Source organism: Aplidium turbinatum, chromosome 11 (assembly GCF_918807975.1).
Source record: "Aplidium turbinatum chromosome 11, kaAplTurb1.1, whole genome shotgun sequence".
Lineage (NCBI taxonomy): Eukaryota > Metazoa > Chordata > Ascidiacea > Aplousobranchia > Polyclinidae > Aplidium > Aplidium turbinatum.
In genome coordinates, this window is record NC_137482.1 from 7,321,930 (window position 1) to 7,345,574 (window position 23,645).

General features: G+C 38.6%; 1 protein-coding gene across 3 annotated transcripts in view; it reads left to right on the forward strand.

The window, feature by feature from the left end:
• Positions 1 to 1,956: 1,956 nt before the first annotated feature.
• The window catches only part of LOC145779554 (bile acid-sensitive ion channel-like), a 39,924-nt gene continuing 18,235 nt past the window's right edge, over positions 1,957 to 23,645 (forward strand). For all 3 annotated transcript variants that reach the window (XM_082591168.1, XM_082591169.1, XM_082591170.1), the window contains exons 1-5: positions 1,957 to 2,246; positions 14,558 to 14,723; positions 16,716 to 16,877; positions 22,829 to 22,906; positions 23,156 to 23,324. In XM_082591168.1, coding sequence (XP_082447294.1) covers positions 14,569 to 14,723; positions 16,716 to 16,877; positions 22,829 to 22,906; positions 23,156 to 23,324 — 564 coding nt within the window. In that variant the 5' untranslated portion in view covers positions 1,957 to 2,246; positions 14,558 to 14,568. The remainder of the gene's footprint in view (positions 2,247 to 14,557; positions 14,724 to 16,715; positions 16,878 to 22,828; positions 22,907 to 23,155; positions 23,325 to 23,645) is intronic.

Below are 23,645 nucleotides of genomic sequence, written 5' to 3' on the forward strand. Positions count from 1 at the left end.
TGGTTGGAAATTGCGAAAAAGTCACATATCAATGAAATCTTGTTGAAAATATGAGCAAGAAAACTGAAAATGTAAAAATGAGGACATTTGAGCATTTTTGGGTGTCCTCGGAGGACAATTTATTTTTCTTCAAAAAAGAGGACAAATCCTCTTAAAAGAGGACATATAGTAGCCCTAATTATAGTGATTAGTGAGAGAGAAATGGATAAAGTCTAAACTAAAACCATACTGGAATATCATGAAGACGTCTGGGATATCAATGGCCAGTGGCGTAGCCAAAGGGGGGGGGGTTGGGGGTTACAACCCCACTTTGGCACGCGTGTGACGTCACGATATTGAGAATGCTGCTTCCAGTCTCTTTATGCTTGGGAATGATGCTTTCAGTCTAAAAAAAACTTGCCTAATTTTAAACAAAACTGCATTAAAAGAGCGAGTTTTGCCAATACCAAACATTCAAACATCTCAGCCAGGAATTAACAACAAAACATTGAGATTTAGCTTTATTTCCGAAAAATGCCGAAGAAAACATGATCTTATCCTTTGGCTATGCCACCTGACAGCACCATTTTACAGGAATATTCATACCCACATTTTTGTTGATAATGCTCTCAGAATGCACCAAATTCAAAGTAATTTTTCAAAATTTTCTGGGAGAGGCCCCCCAGACCCCCCGTCGCTGGGTGTCCTCTTAAGAAAAAGCGCCGACGGGCTTCGCCCGCCAGTCGTCAAAAAACCCCCTTTCAAAATTCCTAGCTACGCTACTCTCAATGCCCCCCCCCCCTTTGAGAAAATCCTGCGTACGCCACTGGTTACATGTATCTGGTACAAGCCAAGCTCTCTACCAAGGCTCAAACATAACATCTTGTTAAAACATAATCAAATTAATCATCTGACCAATAACCTTTCTTCACTTTTGCATTCACCATATGCCTCGGGCTTTTTAAAAAAAAACCTACGGGCTTGTTTTGTTTTTTTAAATCGGGGGTTATCTCAACTCTACTTTTGCTACATAATGCCCCCCCCCCCCGGACAGGAGAATAACCATCTTTTATGATTTAGTTTAGGGTGTTTTTATTAAAAAAACTTTGCACGTAAAGCATTGAATCACCACTTTGGGCTCCTAATTTGTGCGCAATGCATTCAATTACCTTTCCGAGACTAAGTAATAACAACTATTATGCTTCAATTTAGTTGTTTAGGATGATTTTAATCAAACATTTTTGGGCGTAAATTATAAAATCACATTTTTGGGCCCCCCAACAATCACAGTCCTGGGCCCTCAAGGGTACGCCGTACCCTCCGTAACCCCCTCTCATAGGCCTTGTCCAATGACTATAAAGATTTTCCAAACTTCGCTAAATTGGAAATAACATTCCTTACTTTTGCAAATAGCTAATAGAAAATGGAAACAGGGCTGAGGCGAATATAATAAAGAGAAAAATAGAGCACCTTGTAAGCTTAAATTTTCTCGCTTTGTGAGTTGCCATTATTATCAAACCGTTGAAAAACATGATGTGAATTCACTTTAAAATATGAGTTTTTGCACTTTTTAAATTCCCATAATTTTTGCATATTTTGTTTCGAACGCAGAACGAACGAAACGAACGCAAAAGAAATTAAGAAGCAATTTCACTTCGAAACGAAATATTTCGAAATATTTTTGTTTCTAACAGCCCTAGTCGCTTCAAATCTTATGAAATATTTCATTCCATTAAGAGATGCAATATACCAAAATTTCAAATAAAAGTTTTTTATGAGTCCCCGGAGGGCCCGGACCCCGACCGCTTCGAACGCACCGAAAGAGGTCCGCTAAGACAAAAGGTTGAGAGCCACTGACTTAGCCAATATCTGACTTATGACATCATATTGCCACTTATATTTCAACATAATAGCACCTTTCATTTGAACTTACAGTGGGATTGCAGCCGCTTGAAATTAGATTTCAATGTGTAGCCTACTAAGCAATTGCAAGAAAATTTTGAAGAGGAATGAAGCTTCTAATTAACTCAAAAGAACTGTTTGAACAGACAATCGATTTGGTTTGGTTTCTCAGGAAACTTGTTCTGCAGTAGACTTGCATTAGGTTGTTATTTTCCTGGTGATTGATTGGTGCTTGCAGCTGGTATTTTGTAGGTCTATTGATGCTAAAGCTCAATGACAGATTGATTTTGACAAAAGCAAGCAGAATGGAGTTCTAAAGCACTCAACGGAATTCCCTTTTTCACAAATCAAGCTGTGTAAAAAACGTAAGTGTGTTTGGATATTTGAGCAAAATAGATTAGTTTCATAACATAGCATACGTTATATTTCTATTCTAAACAGCTAAAAATTTAGTGTTTATTCTATTTCTAACCATCACTCGATCATGATCGAATTAGTATCCTCGTCGAATAACAGCCTAGGCCCTAGGTTGAAAGCATAGCATCTTTTCACAAATTGGGACTAGGTGGGCAAATTTAAAAAAAAAGCACTTTTAGCGGGTAAATTATGTTAAAAAGGGCACTTTTCGCGGGTTAATGATGGGAAAAAGGGCATTTTTTCCGAGCGTAAAACATGTAAAAATGTAGATTTTGCAGGAAAAATTGTGGGTAAAAAGACATATTATACTTAGGCTAAACTTTTGAGACCTATAATAATTAATTCCTATATTCATCTCCGCCCACAATATCATATAAATAATAATGTAGCCTAATAAAATTTAATCTAGCAACATTTAGTTGCAGAGGTCTCTTGTACTAAAGCAGTGGTTCCCAACCTGGGGTTCGCGGACCCCTTGGGGGTCCGTGATTATACCTTGATGAATTTTAGAAAAAAAACGAAAAGCGATCTTTTTACTTTCATTTCTCTCATTAAATGCAAATGTGTCAAGCTCAAGCCCGCGAGAATAAATTGTACAGTGTTACGCATTAAAATAAATCTATGCTGCTGCTCCTCGCGTGGTTGTTACCCATTGCTTCTTGCACAGGTACGCATTTGCAGCAAAAACTTTACCAGCAAGTCTCAAAGAAATTCTAACGAGTTGCGTGAAAGTCGTTAATTTCATCAAAAGCAGAGCTGTAAACCATCGTACTTTTAAAGCGCTCTGTCAAGAAGTAGGGTCAGATTGCGAAGTACTTTTGTATCATTCTGAGGTACGTTGGTTATCTAGAGAAGTTTTAAAACGACTGCAGCAGCTAAAAAATGAGGTATCAACTCTTTTGAAAGCAAAAGGAAGTCCCCTCTCAAAATTGTTTGAGAGTAAAAGTTTTCTATACGGCATGGCCTACTTAGCCGATATTTTCTGTCATATTAACAATGTTAATCGTGGCATTCAAGGACCAGGTAATTGATGCAGCTGAAAAACTGAAAGCATTTTTAGCCAAGTTGCCGGTTTGGAAACGCAGAGTGGAGGCAGGTAATTGCTCTAACTTTCCAATGTTAGAAGATCTTATCTTGATGGATGAAATTCAAAAAAAATGTACTCTTTTGATCTCTATGAGAAAAATTTTGCGCACACTTGGAAACCCTGCAAATCTCATTTTAGCGTTATTTTAATTTGGAACACCTGCCGAACGAAGTTGAAACATGGATTCGAAATCCTTTTCTTTTTGACTTGAACAACATTAGCGATGACGATCTCAGTAAAGATGACCTAATTGATTTGAGATCAAAAACGTTATTACGTATTGAATTTCATTCAAACACTGTGGAAGAATTTTGGTGCTCACAACTGCAAACCTACCCATTCTTGACAAAGCAAGCGATTATTGTTTTGTTACTATTCATAACCACTTAGCTACCTTTGCGAGGCAGGATTCTCAGCTCTTGTTAGCCTACAATAAAAACTAAACATCGAAATCGTCTGGCGTTGAAGATGACATGCGTGTTGCTTTGTCAAAAACTCAACCACAGTTCAGTCGTTTGTTTCAGCAAAGGCAACAACAGCCCTCTCATTAAATTTTCTTACGTTGAGAAAGTTTCGGCACTTTGGGTCACCTTAGTATTCAAACACTGCTGACATTTCTTGAACAATTCATTCATTTTCTTATTTGAGCAACTGTTTAACCTGATATTTGCCGCAGGAGTCATAGCGGCAATGCAATATGACACAGTACAGTAGTTGAGTAGCATAACTATTACAATAGTCAATAGTATGTTAATTGAGTTTCAAGCAAAATTTAGGTAGGGGTCCGCAGAATTAATAATTTGTCTAAAGGGGTCCGTGACAACAAAAAGGTTGGGAACCACTGTACTAAAGTAAAAAGAAGCAACTATGGCAGGGTTACTCAACTAATCTTAACAAAGGTCCAGTTTGACAAGTTGAATATTTTTAGCGGTCCGGTGAATAAGTCATTTCACACGCAACCACGAAAGTTAAACTATTTATACCAAACCACTTTTTTTAGGTTAAGTGCATGGCCACCTGGAGATGCGGCCTGATTTGTCACATTTTGCAGATTTTGATTACACCTACTGCTAGTGCTTGACTGACATTTTTTGAGATGGTTATACTTTTTACGGTTTCCTTATGACAAAAAACTTTTTTGTTGCCTTGGGGAAGCAGTAGCTAATGAGAAAAATTAAGTTGAAAAACGCAAAATCAGACTGTTATTTAAAATTAACAGTCTGACTAAAATCTTCGGAATCAAATTTTCTTTGTTTTTCAACATGTGAGGATGTTAAAACCTATTGTGTCATCTGGGGAAAAGAATAAAGAAAGCGTAAAAATCTAATTTTTAGAAAAATTTATTTAAACGTTCACCCAAAGTTAGAAAAACTTGGAAATTTCTGCAAAATGTGACAAATTAGGCCGTATCTTTAGGTGGCCATGGTTAAGTGTAACTCGAATTGGATTTCTGAGAAAGTGTTGTGGAGTCTGGGAGTCGAAGCCTCCCCAGAAATTAAGATAATCACAGTAAACATTGCTTCCTCCCACTAGAAATCTGTTTAAAGAAGCCCTGAAACATGGTAGTCTGGGAGCCTACGACAGAAGATTTCACCCCATAAGGTACAAAAGGTTTGACCCCTTGAAGTTACTGGGATCAACCATGTCACTCACAAAAAGTATGGAAGATTGACCGCGCCGGGTGGATCTGGTCCCTAGAGCCCCCTAAAAAGCCCAAAAAGGGGGTTAATTTCACCCCATAAGGTACATGGACCAAACTTGGTGAATACGAAGTTTTATGTCAGGACATCACAAAAATATCAAATCTAACAATATTTTCGAGTGGAAAGGTGATGTAAGACCCCCCCGAAAGTGACCCCCGGGGGGTTAATTTCACCCCATAAGGTACATGGACCAAAGTTGGTCAAAACGAAGTCTTATGTCAGGACATCACAAAAATATCAAATCTAACAATATTTTCGGGTGGAAAGGTGATGTAAGATGCCTTCAAAGTGACTTCCCTTAATGTGACCCCCTCGGAAGGTTTATTTCACCCCATAAAGTACATGGACCAAACTTGGTCAAAATGAAGTCTTATGTCTGGACATCACAAAAATATCAAATCTAACAATATTTTCGGGTGGAAAGGTGATGTAAGATGCCTTCAAAGTGACTTCCCTTAATGTGACCCCCTCGGAAGGTTTATTTCACCCCATAAAGTACATGGACCAAACTTGGTCAAAATGAAATCTTATGTCTGGACATCACAAAAGTATCAAATCTAACAATATTTTCGGGTGGAAAGGTGATGTAAGATGACTTCAAAGTGACTTCCCATAATGTGACCCCCTCGGAAGGTGTATTTCACCCCATAAAGTACATGGACCAAACTTGGTCAAAACGAAGTCTTATGTCAGGACATCACAAAAATATCAAATCTAACAATAGTTTTGGGAGGAAAGATGATGTAAGACTCCCCCAAAGTGACTCCCCAGGGGTTAATTGCACCCCATAAGGTAGGCTACATGGACTAAAGTAGGTTAAATCGAAGTCTTATTTCACGGCATAACAAAAATATCAAATGTAACAATTTTTTCGGGTGGAAAGGTGATGTAAGATGTCATCAAAGTAACCCCCAGAGGGTTTATTTCATTATAGAGTACATGGACCAAACGTGGTCAAAACGAAGTCTTATAGGACACCACAAAATATCAAATCTAACAATACTCTCAGTTGGGAAGATGATAAAAGACCTACCCAAAAGTGAATCTCCTCCTATAGTTTAATTTACTTCATCCCTTACTCGAACCAATCTTGGTGTAACGGAAGTGCTATGCCAGGACAGTAGGCCTACCAATGGATTAAATCTAAAAAATATTTTTATATAGGTTTTGGTGAAATACATTCACAAGCTGTCCCATGATGCATGAAATGGAACTATAGCCTACTTTACAAAAAGTTTTTGTATAAATCATATTCAGTCAATCGAAAAAAGGCAACAGGACATGACAATACATGGCTTTGTAACACCAAAAACAGAAAGTACATGAGAAGCATATAGGTTACAGTCATGGGCGCCGATCGCTCTCTAAGATTGGTGGGGACATTTACTAGGAAAGAAAGGGCAGACGAGCGAAGCGAGCTGAAAGATTGGGGTCTGTTCAACAAACAAACAAATAGGCCTACAGTAGATAGGCTACAAGTCTAATGCAATGTATTTTAATTGTCAGTGTCAGCATCGGACAGCAGAAGTCCCACCCCTGCAACGAGTCTCCGGCGAATTAAAAACGAAGTCATTGGTTGATCCTTGGCTTGTAATGAAGGTTGATCGAATTCAAAACTTTATTGTGCACATAGCAGACCATTGCATGATTTGGCCGTTTCTGTGTCATGGTAGATCGTAACAAAGTTTTGATACGTCGCAAAGTTGAAAATGAGCGTTCAGCTGAACACGAGCGGGCTGGTGATATGAGCAAAAGTTCCACTTGCGGAAACATTTGCCGAACAGCGGATAGTATCTTCTTGTCTTGTGCAAGGGACTCTGTATCAAAGAACTGAAGATAATCGTCTACCAAATGTGATTGTAGCTTTCCACTAAAGAGTGATTCTTGTAGAATTTTGTAGTGCTCAAGATCGGTCGACTTGAAATAGTCAGCAAAATTTTGCTGCGAGCTGTCAATGACTGCAAAATACTCTGACCGATCGATCTTGAAGTTTAGAAGGTTGACCATGGCCATGTCCATACTGAAAACGATTTGGAACGTGACAAGTCTTTTAAAAATTAGGTAGGGTAAGAGTTTTTTCAATTGAAAAAAATCTGCCTGCCAGCCTTCCAAATGCTGATTTTCCTATATACAACTTTTTGCCAAACCGGTAAAGACGTTTCAGCAGCTCTTAACCTCAATGTAATAATAACTGAAAAAATAGCTTTTTTCTTATGCAAAAGTAACACAAGCTACACTTACTGCACTACATGCTTGTACGACTCTTTCAAAGTAATTCTAAAACTATGCACTGTGTGGCCCTGGCGTAACCAAATTTAATACCTATTAAAAACCTATACAAATTAAAAACCTATATAAAAATATTTTTAGATTTAATCCATTGGTACTGTCCTGGCATAGCACTTCCGTTACACCAAGGTTGGTTCGAGTAAGGGATGAAGTAAATTAAATTATAGGAGGAGATTCACTTTTGGGTAGGTCTTTTATCATCTTCCCAATTGAGTGTATTGTTAGATTTGATATTTTGTGGTGTCCTATAAGACTTCGTTTTGACCACGTTTGGTCCATGTACTCTATGATGAGATAAACCCTCTGGGGGTTACTTTGATGACATCTTACATCACCTTTCCACCCGAAAAAATTGTTACATTTGATATTTTTGTTATGCCGTGAAATAAGACTTCGATTTAACCTACTTTAGTCCATGTAGCCTACCTTATGGGGTGCAATTAATCCCCTGGGGAGTCACTTTGGGGGAGTCTTACATCATTTTTCCTCCCAAAACTATTGTTAGATTTGATATTTTTGTGATGTCCTGAAATAAGACTTCGTTTTGACCAAGTTTGGTCCATGTACTTTATGGGGTGAAATACACCTTCCGAGGGGGTCACATTAAGGGAAGTCACTTTGAAGTCATCTTACATCACCTTTCCACCCGAAAATATTGTTAGATTTGATATTTTTGTGATGTCCTAACATAAGACTTCATTTTGACCAAGTTTGGTCCATGTACTTTATGGGGTGAAATAAACCTTCCGAGGGGGTCACATTAAGGGAAGTCACTTTGAAGGCATCTTACATCACCTTTCCACCCGAAAATATTGTTAGATTTGATATTTTTGTGATGTCCAGACATAAGACTTCGTTTTGACCAACTTTGGTCCATGTACCTTATGGGGTGAAATTAACCCCCCGGGGGTCACTTTCGGGGGGGTCTTACATCACCTTTCCACTCGAAAATATTGTTAGATTTGATATTTTTGTGATGTCCTGACATAAAACTTCGTATTCACCAAGTTTGGTCCATGTACCTTATGGGGTGAAATTAACCCCCTTTTTGGGCTTTTTAGGGGGCTCTAGGGACCAGATCCACCCGGCGCGGTCAATCTTCCATACTTTTTGTGAGTGACATGGTTGACCCCAGTAACTTCAAGGGGTCAAACCTTTTGTACCTTATGGGGTGAAATCTTCTGTCGTAGGCTCCCAGACTATGGCAATGAGGTTATTCTTCCAAAAGCTCAAGGTCCACCATCAGCACACTGAAGGTCCGGATTCGGACCGCGGTCCGCCAGTTGAGTAGCCCTGAACTGTGGCAATTGATGATATATGACACACAACTGCTAAGATATTATAGTGAGTTGAATGTTTGCAGAATTAGATGATTCTAAAGAGCTGGTATTTCATTTTGATGAAAATCAGGCAATAAACTTCGGTAATTCAGACTTTTAAAATCTCGCACCAAATTTGAGGTAGCCTACTCACAACACAAATTGATAATCTGCTTGAATGGAACATTAACGATAACTTAAGTAGCCTAAGGTAGGCTCATAAGTTCTAGATGTATGCTGAAGCTCTCCATACAGTAGCTGTTCATTCTCTGCCAAAGAAATAAAATAGTTCAAAATGTGAAGAGTATCAAAAACGTTACTTGATCACTTTTATAATCTAAAAAGTTCTATCGAAAAAAGCTGCAAAGTTTTCTCCCAACTGTTATGCCTAATAAAAAAATATTTTTGAAATAAAAAAATAGTGCAGAACCTGTTATGCAGCTTGTCCTGTCACTTTTCTCGTTCTTTTGTCATTGATGACTAAGGTCTGGGTACCTGGCTGTTGTTTAGTCCAGCAAATCATTTTCCATGTCTTTTGGAAATTTAGATCATGCTCGCTCATATAGTCCGCTCATATTATACAATAACTAATTAACTACAGTATAATGAATAACTAGCAGAATCAAAGAATAAAGTTGTTTTCAGCACCTAGGGGACTGTTTCTAAGAAGTTTAGGGTATACTCATAGGACAAAATAAGTCAAAATTGACTATAAAGTCAAAATTTGTCAAATTATGGCTTTTGACAAACTTTTTGTGTTTCTTGAGAGTAATTTTTGTCAAAATCCTCGTAGAAGCATTGTAAATCAGGAACTGCGACACAATTAAACCATATTAACCAATAAAAGCAGGAAATATGTCACAATGCCCACTTGGATAACTTTTATCGCAAATTGTTCACTGCTTATTCGTTGTTACGTATTTAATTATTCTTATAAAACACTTCCTTTTCACAAACGTGATCCTTTCGAAGATCAACAGTTGGATTTTGGGAATAGCCTACTGACATTCTGTAATATAAAATGCCTAAGCAAGCTAAATCGTCTTCAGCAAAAGTTAGACAGATTTGTCGAGATTTTCCTGATGAATTTAATGCAACTCCGGAGGTTGATTTAAGATGGAATTTTTGCGAGTTTATAGTGAAGTGCTATGAAAAGCATTTTGTTGAAAGCCACAGGAAAAGTAAACGCCATCAAGCTGGATTGGAGCGACAACAAGCATCGCAATCAAGGCAAACTTCTATTGAACAAGCCCCTTTATTGATCACGTTTGGGTCTGAAATCGACATAATATTATATTTCGGTAATTGGTATCAATTTAAGGAAGAACTGTGACCTCTACAAATAAGCGATTTCGTTAGGTCAAAGTAAAGTCGAAATGTGATAAAAATAAAGTCAAAAGAAAAATTTTTTTAGGTCAAAATACAAATGGCCAAAAATCATTACACATACCTAGAAAGAACAAGAAAATTCAGTTGCTTTAAGCCAGAAAGAAGTAAATGAACAGAGTTACAAAAAGAAATCTACTTGAATGGAAACTGTACTCAATTTTAGCCCTAACCTGTTAAAAATATAAAAATACGACGATTCCCATGGTACCAAAACATACGGTATTCCCTATCATTTTTCGTTAAGAAGCGATTGCCGAATCACTTTTATCAAAATTGGAAAGGACTACTTTGATGACATAGGGGTAGGGTTACACTTCCTGGGTCTATGAGTCATTAATGGTAAAAGCTGTGATAATCGCGAAGTAGTTGCGTTGGCAGGCAGGTTTCGTTCCTAAGAAATGATGTAGGCATAGTGATGCCACCCTACGTTGCTATAGCATAAACATATAAAAATAACTGCAATGAAATACAACGAATTCCCACGTTCGGTAGCGCTGATAAATTGCAGAAGTGAAGTGTTCCACAAGAATGTAGGAAAACTACATATTTTCTGTGTTAAGATAAAACTAGGATCAAACTTTAACAAAAATTAAATCTTAAAAATTGCCCACCTAGTTTCAAACTAGGGAGGCAAAGAAAGGGCTAGGGGGCAAGCGAAGAGACTGGGTGGGCAATTGCCCACCTAGCTTATATGTGAAAAGATGCTATGGTGGAAAGACTTGGCATTGTCGAAATAGGCATAGGCCTATATTTAAAAAATAATGATTTTTGTTTGCTATAATATAATATAGTTTTATTTTTGACCATCACAGCAAAATCAATAAGCCTGCATGCTAAACCAGAACTTTTAAAAGGAAGGTGGTAGTTAGTTTTGTATCACAGCCTGATATCATCTCAAAATAAAAATATATGGGCCTTTGCCAAGAGCGCCGGAACGATTTTTGACTGGGGGGTAGGATTATGAAAAAAGGGCACTTTTGTTGCTGAAAGGCCAATTTTTAAATTTGAAGACAAGATATAGCGATAATGCTCATCTATCAGCTCATTATCGAGTAATGATACAAGTGTCCAGTATATAAAGAACAGTGGCACGGAAGGGCACCATGCTATGGTATAATGATGTAGGCTAACCTACTGGGATACAGAATTTTGTGTCGTGAATAGGCTATTATTTTGAGGCAGAAATGAAACATTATAATTTGGCTAAAAGCAAATAGTTGAAATTGTTATATCGTAACTTATTGCAAAATATGCAGTAGCTTACATGACCTTAAATGGGCACCATTGACGCCCCTGCCCCCCCATCCACAGAAAAAAATTGAGGGAAGGGGGCATCCGCCCCCCGCTTCCGGTGCCCCTGGCCTTTGCATAAAATCTATTCAACACTCATGTGTAATAAAGAATATTAAAATGTAAAAACAATAATAAAATGAACAAGTAGTCTACAAGAAAAGTTTCTACTTTCAGTGCTTCATTTAAAGGAGCTTTGTTTATAGTTAGGCTAATCTATCACTATTAACTACAAGGACAACCCTGACAAAAATTCGTTCTACGTGAATGAATAATGATGCTTTTGCTCGTGCAAATTTGATTATAAAGTTTCCAGATGAGTCAAGTAAACTTTTTACTGCGGTTGTCTCAACAATTTCCCAATTTTACTCACATTTCAAAAGCTTTTTTTCGGTGTAGTGCGTACAAAAAAAGTTGTCTGATTGATTTCGGTTGTTTTTTTCCCGACTTTGATGTATTCCTGTCAAAAACACAGCCGTTGAGCGGTGTCGAACCGTCGCTCTTTCGGATTTTGTACCTGGCTCTGCCATCACTCGGTTAGGAAACCAACATGTGATGATCTCTAAAAAAGGCCTTTGCCATATCCAAAACCAGCAGTGATTTCACATTTTCCAGACTAAGGTTTGCGCTCCGACTCTTTCTTGCCCAAAATGTCCCTACCATCTTCTTCTTTGTGTGTCACACGGCCGTTGCCCAGAGTATCACGCAAGCTCTTGCTCTATCGTTGCACTCGGCTAAATCCTGTGCAGAGCACCTTGCTTTTATGACAGGACATTTGAGTCCAGATGTGTTTTTTTCTCATGACATCGTTTGCTCTTGTCCACATTTGCAACTTGTGCTTCCCATGAAATACCCCAGTGTCGCATCAAAGTTTTCCATCTGCCAATGTCAGTTCTTAGAACGTAGGTCAGGGGTTCTTAAACTTTTTTTTAACGTGGACCCTTTAAAAAAATTTGTTTGCATGGACCCCCTTTGTGGTCTAGTCCGAGAAACTTTTTTGATCAGCATGAATTGGACATAACGCAGTAAAATTAAAATGAATTGTAATCAAAATTTATGTTTTGAAATAGCGAATGCAGATTTTTTTCAATATCTTCGATTTAATTTCATTAATGTGAAGGATGCTGCTGTTTGTTTCAACAAAAACATGAAATTATGACTTCGTCTTTGATAGGGAAACACGCATGTCATCCTTTGCATCCAACCGGTTTCGACTCTTTGTTTTGATAGTTACTAAGGATGAAAATCCTGACTTACATTTATGTAGTCGCAAAAGGGATTAAAGCAGCCATGGCTTTCTTTACCAAAAGAGGATATGCTTGCGTCAACGAACTCCAAAAATTGCCAATACTTTTCGAATTGAAGGAAATTCTTAATGATTCCATTGCCTTTAGTTCAATGAACTCATCTTTTGCAAGGTCCTCATTACTGATAGATTCCAATTCAATGAGGAAAGAGTAACGTATCCATGCTGTATTTTTAATATCCTCTGCGGTTAAGCAGTAACCTCAGAAAGAGTTTTGCACTGCTTCCAAATGTCTGCACATGTCTGTGTGCAGAGAAGATGGTAGAACATTACAAACTGCAGTTCCATTTTGAAGCATCAATTCTTTCAACGTTGAGAAATTAGAATAGTTGTTAGTCTCCAATCTCCTTTTCCACAGAGATGACATGTCCTGAAAAGCCCTAAGTTTTTCAGAAGCGTCCATAGTTGTAACGGCAGGGCCTTGAATAGAATGATTTACCTCATTCATAAGAGTAAAAACATCCGCCAAGTAAGCTAACCCTTGAATAAACTCTTCACTGTTAAACTGCTTTGAGAGTTCAAAAATTTTTGTTTCTTAGAAAAAAAGAAAATTCCATTCGAAGTTCAAATAAGCGCTTCAAAACTTGTCCCTTTGACAGCCAGCAAACTTCTGTATTATAGAGGAGAACTTCATGTTCCGCTCCCATTTCTTGACATAACCGCTTGAATATTCGATGGTTCAAAGCACAAGCTCTGCTATATTAACGATTTTCACACTTCCAGACAAAATTTCTTTCAAATTTGTTGGGAGAGTTTTCGATGCTAATGCATGGCGACGTAAAAAGCAATGAGTAAAAATGACCTGAGGAAAATCATCAGCGTTATTTGAACTTAATCTCTTTTCTTTTGATAAATTTATTTCATGTTTGAAATTATACACTAAGATTTCCATTGGGCCTTCATGGACCCCCTAAAACTAGTCCGCGGATCCCTTGGGGGTCCACGGACCCCAGTTTAAGAACCCCTGACGTAGGCGGTTGAGGCATCGCCAATACTTTCACGGTTCACACTTTCCAGAAGGAAGGCCTTCTACGGGAGAAGAGCTCCATATTGGCTAATGTCTGCCCGGCTACCAGTCCCTCCTGCCTTGATTGAACCTGCACATTGGCGGCAACCTTGTCGACCCAGTAGAACAGCTGAGGCACGGAAACCTTTTCTTGTCTTCAATCGCCTGCGTGATGGAGTTTGGCCATGCAGTGGGTGTCTCAAATCCATATCCTGACAAAATCTTTCCTTTCTGCTGGTCACGGTTCTTCCGATGTTGGAGGGGGGGAGAATTCCAGACAGAATGCGTAGCAATGTAGGCTAATGTTAGTTGGTTTGAGACAACCTGTAATCAAACGGCAGCGTTGATTACATATGAAGTCAATTTTCTAGGCTTGTGTTGAGCGTTCCCGCACTGGGCAAACATGTTCTGCAACTGAATAGAATAAGGCTAAAGCAGTTGACCGAATTGTGTCAGGAAGGGCACCCCAATTAGAGTTTCCAAGTTTTTGTGAGATATTATTTCGAACAGTAGTAACCATACCATGATTTCCCTACTTACGTTCCCTACCATAATTTCTTGTCCTGAACAACCTTAATGTTTCTCAAAATTGGGTGACAGCATTCACGAATAGCTAGTATTACGAATTCTACTCCCTTCCAATGAGGTGAACCATTACACATGATGACCATATAATTAATAAGGAAGAAAGACAAGCATGAGCTGTAAAGAAAAAAGTGTGGATTTAGAAAACGAAAAATTAAAATTTTTTTCTTGGTAAATTAATGGTCATCATGTGTAGGCTTTTGGTTTACCTTCTATAGTAGCTAAATTAACTAGTAGAATAGCTTGATACTAGGTTTGGTAAATTTTAACAATCGACATGTTTAGAAAAACAAGAAATGGAAAAGATGAAAATGCAAAAGGTTGCTTTGTCTGCTGACAGGGTAAAGAGATCGCTTAAGCCAGTAAAAAGACTCTTTGTGGAATTCTCTTACTTAACAACCTGCCATGGGTTCCGACAAATTGTAACACACCAAAGAAGACCTATTTTCCGGTAACGCGTGATCTAAGATAATCTACTCTAAATAATCTTTAAAGTTTAAACCATCAGCCATTTATTGTCCCGGTTTTTGAAATTGTCTCAGAATTGCTTTGACGTCAGAATCTCCAGAAACAGCTCACTGATAAAAATCAACGTAGTTGACGTCGTAATCAACGTCGAAACTTAATTTGCAGCCAAAATCAAAAAGTTTTGGCTCGAATTAAAAAATAAATCTGTTTTGACAATAATTTTCTATATGTTTGATTCGAACACCAACGTTCCTTAATAGGCTATGTAGGCCCAGTACATTTTGAAACAAGCTATCTACGCTAGTCTCTATCCTCCTTGAATTTTAAAGGGTTTACTTCATTGTGATATGTTTATGTCGAAACGAAATACGACACTTGGTCTGTATGAATATTAATGTGTCGTAATGATCAGCAGACTATTTGGTAGGCCTAATGGTAAATTCGTGAGTTCGATTTTCTGGCGAGTTTCTTTCGCAAAGTTTTTAAGTTTATTCGCTGCGCGATAGTGTTCGTTTTATCACTAAAACGCATTTGAATAAAACTTCAATTTCTTGCTAGCTCACTGCAATCTAAATGAGTAATTTTTGTTGTTTCATTTTTTGCATGCAGACACATTACCTTTACTTGTTGGTTCAAACACTCTGACGAAGCTACATGCAGAGGTGGGCACCCGCTACTTTTAAAGTAGCGCGCTACCCGCTACCGCTACTTAGGTCAAAATAGCGCGCGCTACCGCTACCCGCTACCAATTTGAAAAAGTAGCGCGCTACCTGCTACCGCTACTCGGACTAAGGTAGCGTGTGCTACTTCTTCCGCTACTTTTGTCTAAAATGACACTAAGAAATATTCTTCAAGTCCCTAGTGACGCAAAAATGACCTTGAAAACGAATGTTATCACTCGTTTACACTATCATTTTAACGTCGTCATAGAAAGCACCTTGTAAGGGAAATTTATTGTTACGCATCTTTCAAAAACACGAGCATTTTAAAATGAGAGTCAGTAAGTCCTGCCAGCTTTGGCTTAAGCACATCTTTCCAACAGAGAAAAGTCTTTCCACCGCAGCACTGGAAGGAATGGGGGTGTTGTATTTAATGAACAAATGTTTTAACTCGGATTTAACTCTGCATTCGAAAAGCTCATGGACTTGCTCCTGTCCGAAAAAAAAGGCGTTCACAATTGCTGCTTCCTTCTGCACCGACGTTTCACGGTATAGCGCCAACACAGCAAAAAATTCATCCTCGGAGTCGTGACTGGTGCTGGTTTCACTCTTCTCGGTATCAACCTGGCTTGATGTCTCCCGCAACAGTCGAATTACATCTGTCTTGACTTTTTCTCGCAGTGCGTCAGCATCATCCGTAGAAACGTACTAGTGCAGAAATTGTAGCCACGACGTCTTGAAGGAGGGATGAAGACATGATGCCGTAACGCATTTCATGTTGTTGAAGCACTTGTTGAATCGTTTCTTCACCCCTTCAAGGACTTTCACTCTCAACTCCTCAGAGGTCACAAGATCACTGATCTCGGTCAACTTCTTCCCGCGAATTGTAGTGGTTGGAAGCAAGACTCCGTAATACGCCTTTGACTCGCCCTGGAGAATGTCTAAAGCCTGGCAGATAGGCTTCATCACACGGAGATATTCACCGAAGTTGACGTCAGCTAGAAAAGATCGAAACTTTGCAACCAAACCGATTAGGCTATATAGCTGCTTGACCACCCAGTGTGCCAAAAAAACAAGTATTTTTTCACTTAAAATTAAAACGTAGCGGGAGTGCGACTGAATAAAAAGTAGCGCCTCTCCCGCTACCGCTACTTTGAAAAAATAGCGCCGCTACCGCTACTTTTACCAAAAAGTAGCGGCGCTACAAAAGTAGCGCGCTACTGCCCACCTCTGGCTACATGAAACCTTGTCAATTAGTCTGGGTAGCCTATCGGTATCTAATACTTTTTGTGTCATTTTCATTATATTGTTTTTAGATTTATTTGGGCAGCGCTTGTTTTTGGATTGTTTTGTGGTCTTGGTCAGGAACTGTACGACAAGCTACACGAGTACACTGATCATTCGATTGTAACGGATTTGCACGAAGAGTATGTTTCTGATTTGGAATTCCCAGCTGTTACGATTTGTAATATTAACAGGTTTGTTGTCATGTTTTGACGATATTTTGAACGCATGAGTTCATGCCAAACACTTATGCTATCCGGCAGAGGTGGGCATCCGCTTTTTTGAAAGTAGCGCGTTACCTCTACCGCTACAATATGCCAAAAGAGCGGTGTTATTTACCAGTCGATAAAAAGTAACTTTTGTCTTAAACTGACAGTGGAAAGCTTTATTAAAGTACATTGTGAAGTCAAAATGACCTTGCCAACAAATGATATTACCTTTCAGTACCACATTCAGTTACACTGCCATTTCAACGTCGTTATGAAAAACAAGTTCTCGGTGAAATTTTATTCGTACACTCCAGTGTTTTCGATTCATATTTTTCCATTGTAAATTGGAAATTAGCGGAAGTACGACTGAAGAAAATGTAGCGCCTCGGCCTCTCCGCTACCGTTGCATAATGAAAAAGAGTAGTGTAGCTGCTATCGCTACTAATAGAGTATAGCGGCCAGAAAATGAAAAAAACATGATTTTATTTTAAAATGAAGTTCTGCTTGTTGTTGAAGTGTTATCAAAATTATTCCATCTGAAATGAGAGCTTGAAATGCGCTGCTCAAGCGTACCCTGCGACAGTCGAACCAGCTCTGCTTGATCTTGAAGTTTCTTTGTTCATAAAGTCAAGTGCGCCCAAATAAGTTGTCGTGGCAGATGGCCGTGTGCTATTCGCTAATTAAACCTATTCCCCTTTATCATGTTGTCTCGTTTTGCAAATGAGAAACAACTGCTCAATCCTCATTGCAGTCAATTACTCATACAGGTTACATGATTTACTCTGTCCGTAAATCCACAATCGTGACTTTGCTTGTCTTGCACCTGTATTTTACGGTAGGCACTAGGCACTTTAACGTAGTACACTGTCCGAATTCTATAACGCAATCAATCGTGACGTATATGACATCACTGGTATTTCAGTCACAATTTTCTTTATTAACTCCGTTGATTGCAGTCATTAAGATTCTTCTTGCACTCAGTTCAGTTGCAGAAGAAAAAATAGTATTAGCAGAAAGTGGGAATCGAACCCACGCAATCGAAATTACTACTCCTTTGCCCTCCAGTGGTTCTCAAACTTTTTTTGTTGCGACGCCTCTGGAAAAGTTTTCTACACTTGCGACGCATCAGCAAATAAAAGTTAATGAGGAAACTTATTATTAAAGTTTTGTTTGTTAATACAACAACAAAAAGCAATGTATATTATTTAATGTGACGTGTGGGCTTGTTTGTTTTTACAAAGTTCATTAAATCTTGGGAAAATTTTTAAAATTGCCACCCGCATTTTTCTTTCAGTGTTTATTGGTGATCGAAATTTGCTTTTTATCACCGCCAAGGCATAAAATCCTGCTTCACATAAATATGACGTGACATATGGGATAATAATTCGTAGTGCTTTCTTCACCAAAGCTGGATAATCGCCATTCATTGAAATCCAGAAATTTGCCGGATTTTCTGAATTAAACATCCTTTTCAGGGAATTGTCACAAGAAAGGTCAATGTAGGCTTCTTTTTCTTGTGCAGTAAAAGACAGTGGAGTAGGTTGGACGAAAGGATCACGAATCCATTCGTAGTTTGATAAATTTTTCGGGAAGTATTTTGCAAATTTCGACTCGAGCTTGGACAAATGTTGCCCAAATATGCTTCACAAATTTGAAGGCAGCGTCACCTACTTTTCTTTTCAAGCAAATTAGACAAGAAAGTGAAGTATCGAGAGCTTCCAGACAGGTTTGCTATATCTTCCTTCCACAATAGCAGCTTTTTAACGAATGCTGCAATTTTATCTGAAATGTCATTTTTATTCGGCCCTTGCATAGAAATGTTCTGTTTGGCGAAGATATCACACAAGTAAAGTAAGCCAATTTCAATAAGAAATTGTTCTATGCTAAACAATCTGCAAGTGGATTATTTTCTTGCTGCAAAAAAGCCTGAAGTTCATCCACCAATTCGTAGAAGCGTTCAAAGAATTTTCTAAGATAAAGCCACTTGGATGAAAATTAAAAGAGCAAACTCCGATGCAGTGGCGTTGCAACGCAATATGCCGCCCTTGGATTTTTGCACGAAACGCCGCTCCTACCCCCCTTGACACCGTCGTAAAAGCTAATTAAATTCCACACAACAGAAGCATTAAAGCAGTTTTGTTTAATTTTATTGAAAGTTCAAAATAAAACCACTTCTTACCAGGGCCGGATTAAGGGTTTATGGGGCCCTGGGCTGAGCTGAAAGTGGGGGCCCTTATCAAGTGACATTTTTCGCTAAAATTAATGGTGGAGTGGGGCTACGACACGGGCCCAGTTGCATGTATCTGTGGCACCGAGTCCCAAAGAGCAGACTAGTGGCGCAGCCAGAAAAATTTTTTGGGGGGCCAAAATATTTAATGAATTAAAGAGAACAACAAAGTGTTTGATTTAAAGCCATCGCCACTTGATGTGCAGTGGCGTATCCTGGTGGGTTGAAGCAATAAAAGTGGTAGGGGGATTAGAGCGTGCCGAAGGCACGCGTATTCTAGGGGGGTCCGGGGGCATGCTCCTCCGGAAAATTTTTGAAAAATTACACTCAAATAACGGATTATAGCGCTTTCTGAAAACACTTTTAGGGTAATATTTGTATGGAATTTATTAGCAGATAAACAGCTATTAACTTATTAAAGGTAGCTCTTACACACGAACGGGCAAAAACTGCGCCTAAATTAGAGAACACTAAAAACTCAGCTACACAAAAACCCAACAGAGTAAGCCATTCTGAAATTGCTTCCACAAATTAGTTCAAAGAAACGTAAATCGCGTAAATTTTGCGCGATTTACGATTTGCAAAATTTATTGGTGTCTTTCTGTGTTTCTAAAACAAGTCCTTGGGGGTGTTAATAGCCAGATGTCTTAGAAAACGATATAAATTTCTACAAACTTTATTATATTTTCAACAAAGGGCTCAACTTCGGAATCCAAACTTGAAAAACTTATTTATTTACTTGTGCTTCTTATTTACTCAACGTCTTTTCTTGATACGTCATATGATGCGTCTTTGCCTCACGTAATTTAAACGCCATGTGATGTGCCTTTCTCCTATGCTCTGCCGTTTCATTGTGCATTTCGTTTTTCAATTCAGTGTTTAGATCAGTTATTCATTTTCATTGTAGATATGATAAGCAGTTATTTTTGTTACTTAATAAGGGCTAACATGTGTGTGGCCGAAAACGTTTGTAGCTTATAGTTTATGTTTAACTTTAATGGATTATGTTAAATGCAGTGTGGTTGCTTGGTTGTATATGTCTGTGATTGAAAATATGTTTTTTGTTAAAAAAACGAAGAAAAATTGAATTACTGGGGCTGGGCAGGGGTGCTGCAGCACCGCAGCACATATGGGTAAGCCGCCCTTGCTTGTTTGAGATACGAATTAAAGCACTAATCTCCAGCTGTGCAACTAAAAAATTAGTAGATTTTTTTCTTTGAGGTGGGGGCCCCCAACAGTGGGGGCCCTGGGCTTCAGCCCAGTCCGCCCCCCCTTAATCCGGCACTGCTTCTTACTCAGACAGCTGAAGGATTCTTTGTCTCCTTTAATTACTCTAATCGCTGGCTTGAATGGCCCTTCTTTAGTCTGAAACCTTTCGGGCCCAAGTTTGATTATCTCAACTTTCATGTTTTGAGTTAATGTTTCTGGCCAAATAGCCACATCGTTATGAGAATAATAGATATCATCTGTTTTATCTTGATCTGACAGTGTTTCATTCACAGGCTTTCAATGACCACTTTGTTATTGTTTTGCTCGAGGTAGCCGATACTTCTTCTTCCGTTTCAATTTGAGGTAGAGATTTACTGTGCTAATCTCTTCTGTTTTTTTTTTAACAGAGGCAATTTTAACGAACTTCAAAATGACTCCTTCATTCTTTTTAGTTCCTCTTCTCTAACTTTCTTTTTCTTTCTAAAAAAATCTTCACTTTCTTTTACTCTCGTCATAGGCAAAACTTAACTTAAAAAAATTGCAACTTAAATCTTATTCTGGAATCTGCAGCACATTGGTTAAAAACAATAGACTAGCCATTTTGTTTTATTATTATCTTTATCTTTATCCTGCAATGCGGGAAAGCGGACTTGAGCGCAATGTATCGGTGTACGCCTTCCGACGTACACCTGACCCACGCTGCAGCCGACTGCAATGTCTGTTTCCGGTTGTCTACTCTACTTATGACTTAAATTTGGTACTACTCATTACTCGAAATTGATCACTGGGTAGAGACAATTATCGTAAAGTTTCTTGCCCAGAGAAACAACAGCAAGTGTGGGTGGCTAGAGTCGAACATGCAGGCTCTCGACTGCGAGCCCAACGCGCTGACCACTCGGCCACTGCTGCCGACATAATTGCAAATTTGCTGAGTTTAGCTAAGTGATCTATTTCAGACCTGAAACTTTAAACCTTTCACTAACCTAACCCATCTTCACACATGAAGATGGAGGAATCCCCTCTATCTACCACAGACAGATAGTAAAGGTGACAGTATGACTCGATGACTTCACGGTCTATTCCTGTCTCCTCCCGAAAGTGAAATAAACATTTCATTTGACCCCAATGAAATGTAGTCCAAAAAAACCAACCTTTCATACGAAAGAAGAAGAAGAAGTGAAATAAACTTAAATCTAATCTGAACTTAACTACCGTACCAAAGCTAAATTGACTGAGCAATGCTATAGCTTACAAGTTACAACAGACATTCTATCATTACTTTAACAGCATGAATACCATTAAACCGTCACAAATACCACATGGTGAGGCTAGGGATGGTAGAAGTAGGGGATTGCTCACTCAAAACGAAGGTGGACAACTAGAGGGTCAAAGTGTTATGACAAAATTTGGTGCAACTACAGCTTGAGGTCTACCGCGATATGTCGAATATCCAGGTGCAGCGTATGTGATCTGGATGCGTGTGCGCAAAGTGTGTATTCCCAAAATAAATGTATGAAAATATGTGACTTCATGCTTATGTAATGCCATACTAGTCATAATAATGCAGCAATAGATTTCACGCTACAGTGGTAACAGTTGTTAACCTCACACTGCTGTAGCAAGGTTCTGTCTATGTTCTAGCATCCTAAACTTCGCACAAAATATAGCATTTCATTTGCTAAACATGAATTTACATAAAAGCAAACAAAACTTTTTGCAGTTTTGCCAATTTTTTAATTTCCCAGTGACCCTCCAGTTGTCCATATCGCAAGAAAAATCAATAAAGCGAGTCGTCCCGTTATTCCACTGTTCCTAGGTGAAGCACAATCTAAAAAAGTTGCAAATTAGTTTATAGGCACAACTTGTTTAATTTTTTGGCTTCACTTAGATCAGTGCTTAGGTCGTTTAAGTCTGAGTCTCTCCGAGAATAAATTAATCTGACTGTCTTTGTTCGTTTAAACTTCAAAACGTTATCACATTTTGCCGCCCTCTAGCAACGTGCCTCCCCTGGATTTATCCACAAGATCCAATGGGTAGTTACGCCACTGCTCCGATGCGCTGCATTCATTTCTCCACAAAGTTTTTTGAAAACTCTTGACTTCAGTAGGCGTGTTTTAATGAAGTTAACAACTTTGATGACAACTGAAACTGCTAATCAAAGGATTAACCTCATCTTTATAAGATAAACTGAATTCAGCTACGAAACGAAACTTTTCTGCGACGCCCTTGGAAAATTGAAACGACGCACCAGGGCGTCGCGACGCACAGTTTGAGAACTACTGCGGCCTAACCCATTCGGCCACGCAGGTTGTGGGGATGCATTCAGTTAAATTTCTTTGTATCAAAATTTTTCGATAAAGATGACCAGATAATCACGTGTTGAGTCACATGACTGAAGTCAGCTGATTTGCGTGTACGTTTTTCGAAGAGTGTACTACGTTAAAGTGCCTACCGTATTTTACGATTCAACTTTTGCCATGTGACCATTTTGAAATTTCAGATTTGTCAAAGAGGTTGACGAATTGAGAATAGCTAAACTTGGTACTTTATTTGAAGCTGCATGTGAACCTGAAAACAGGTTAGTGATTTACTGATGACTAGGCCACCTCTCGAACTTACGAGATCTGTTGTTTTAAATCAAAGCATTTATAATATATTTTATGCTTTAATGTATTTTACGTGAAAAAGAGAATCAGTAAGTTGGTTCCGTGCAAAGGTATCCTACTGGCTGAAGATTACCAATTGCCAGGGTTTTTTTTCCGGTGCCTTTCCAAATTGTATTAGCCTACCGTACGTTAAAATAAATTCAGGCTCATATCATGCGCAGGAACTCCAAAGAATGGTGGAAACAAGCTACCAGTGATGTAATGTCAGAAATCCGACAAGCGGGAGTACAAAGATATTTTATAAGTCAGGAACTGTTATCAAAGGGATGGGTGCTCAACGATACAACACTGCGGCATTGCTCTTTTGAGAAAGTGAAGTGCACTTTATCGGTAATAGATAGACTATACCTCACAGCGGTTGGTTTTTACCTTGTTAGGCTATTTAATGCCAATTTGAAAATATTTAAAAGACTTGTATGAACACACCTGCTTGGCGGAACTAGTAACAATGCACTGTCGCCTATTAGCCTGTCTGTAGCCTACTGTAATGCAAAGTACAAAACCAACTCAACATGCAAGCGGTGGCAATGTGCTGCCAATTTACTGTATAGGCCTTGTCACAGTATGACATCCCGAGGACATCGATATCAAGGATTAGCACATCATGTTTTGTTTGTCAGAATCAGGGGGTCAGAATTTTAATTCTGATTT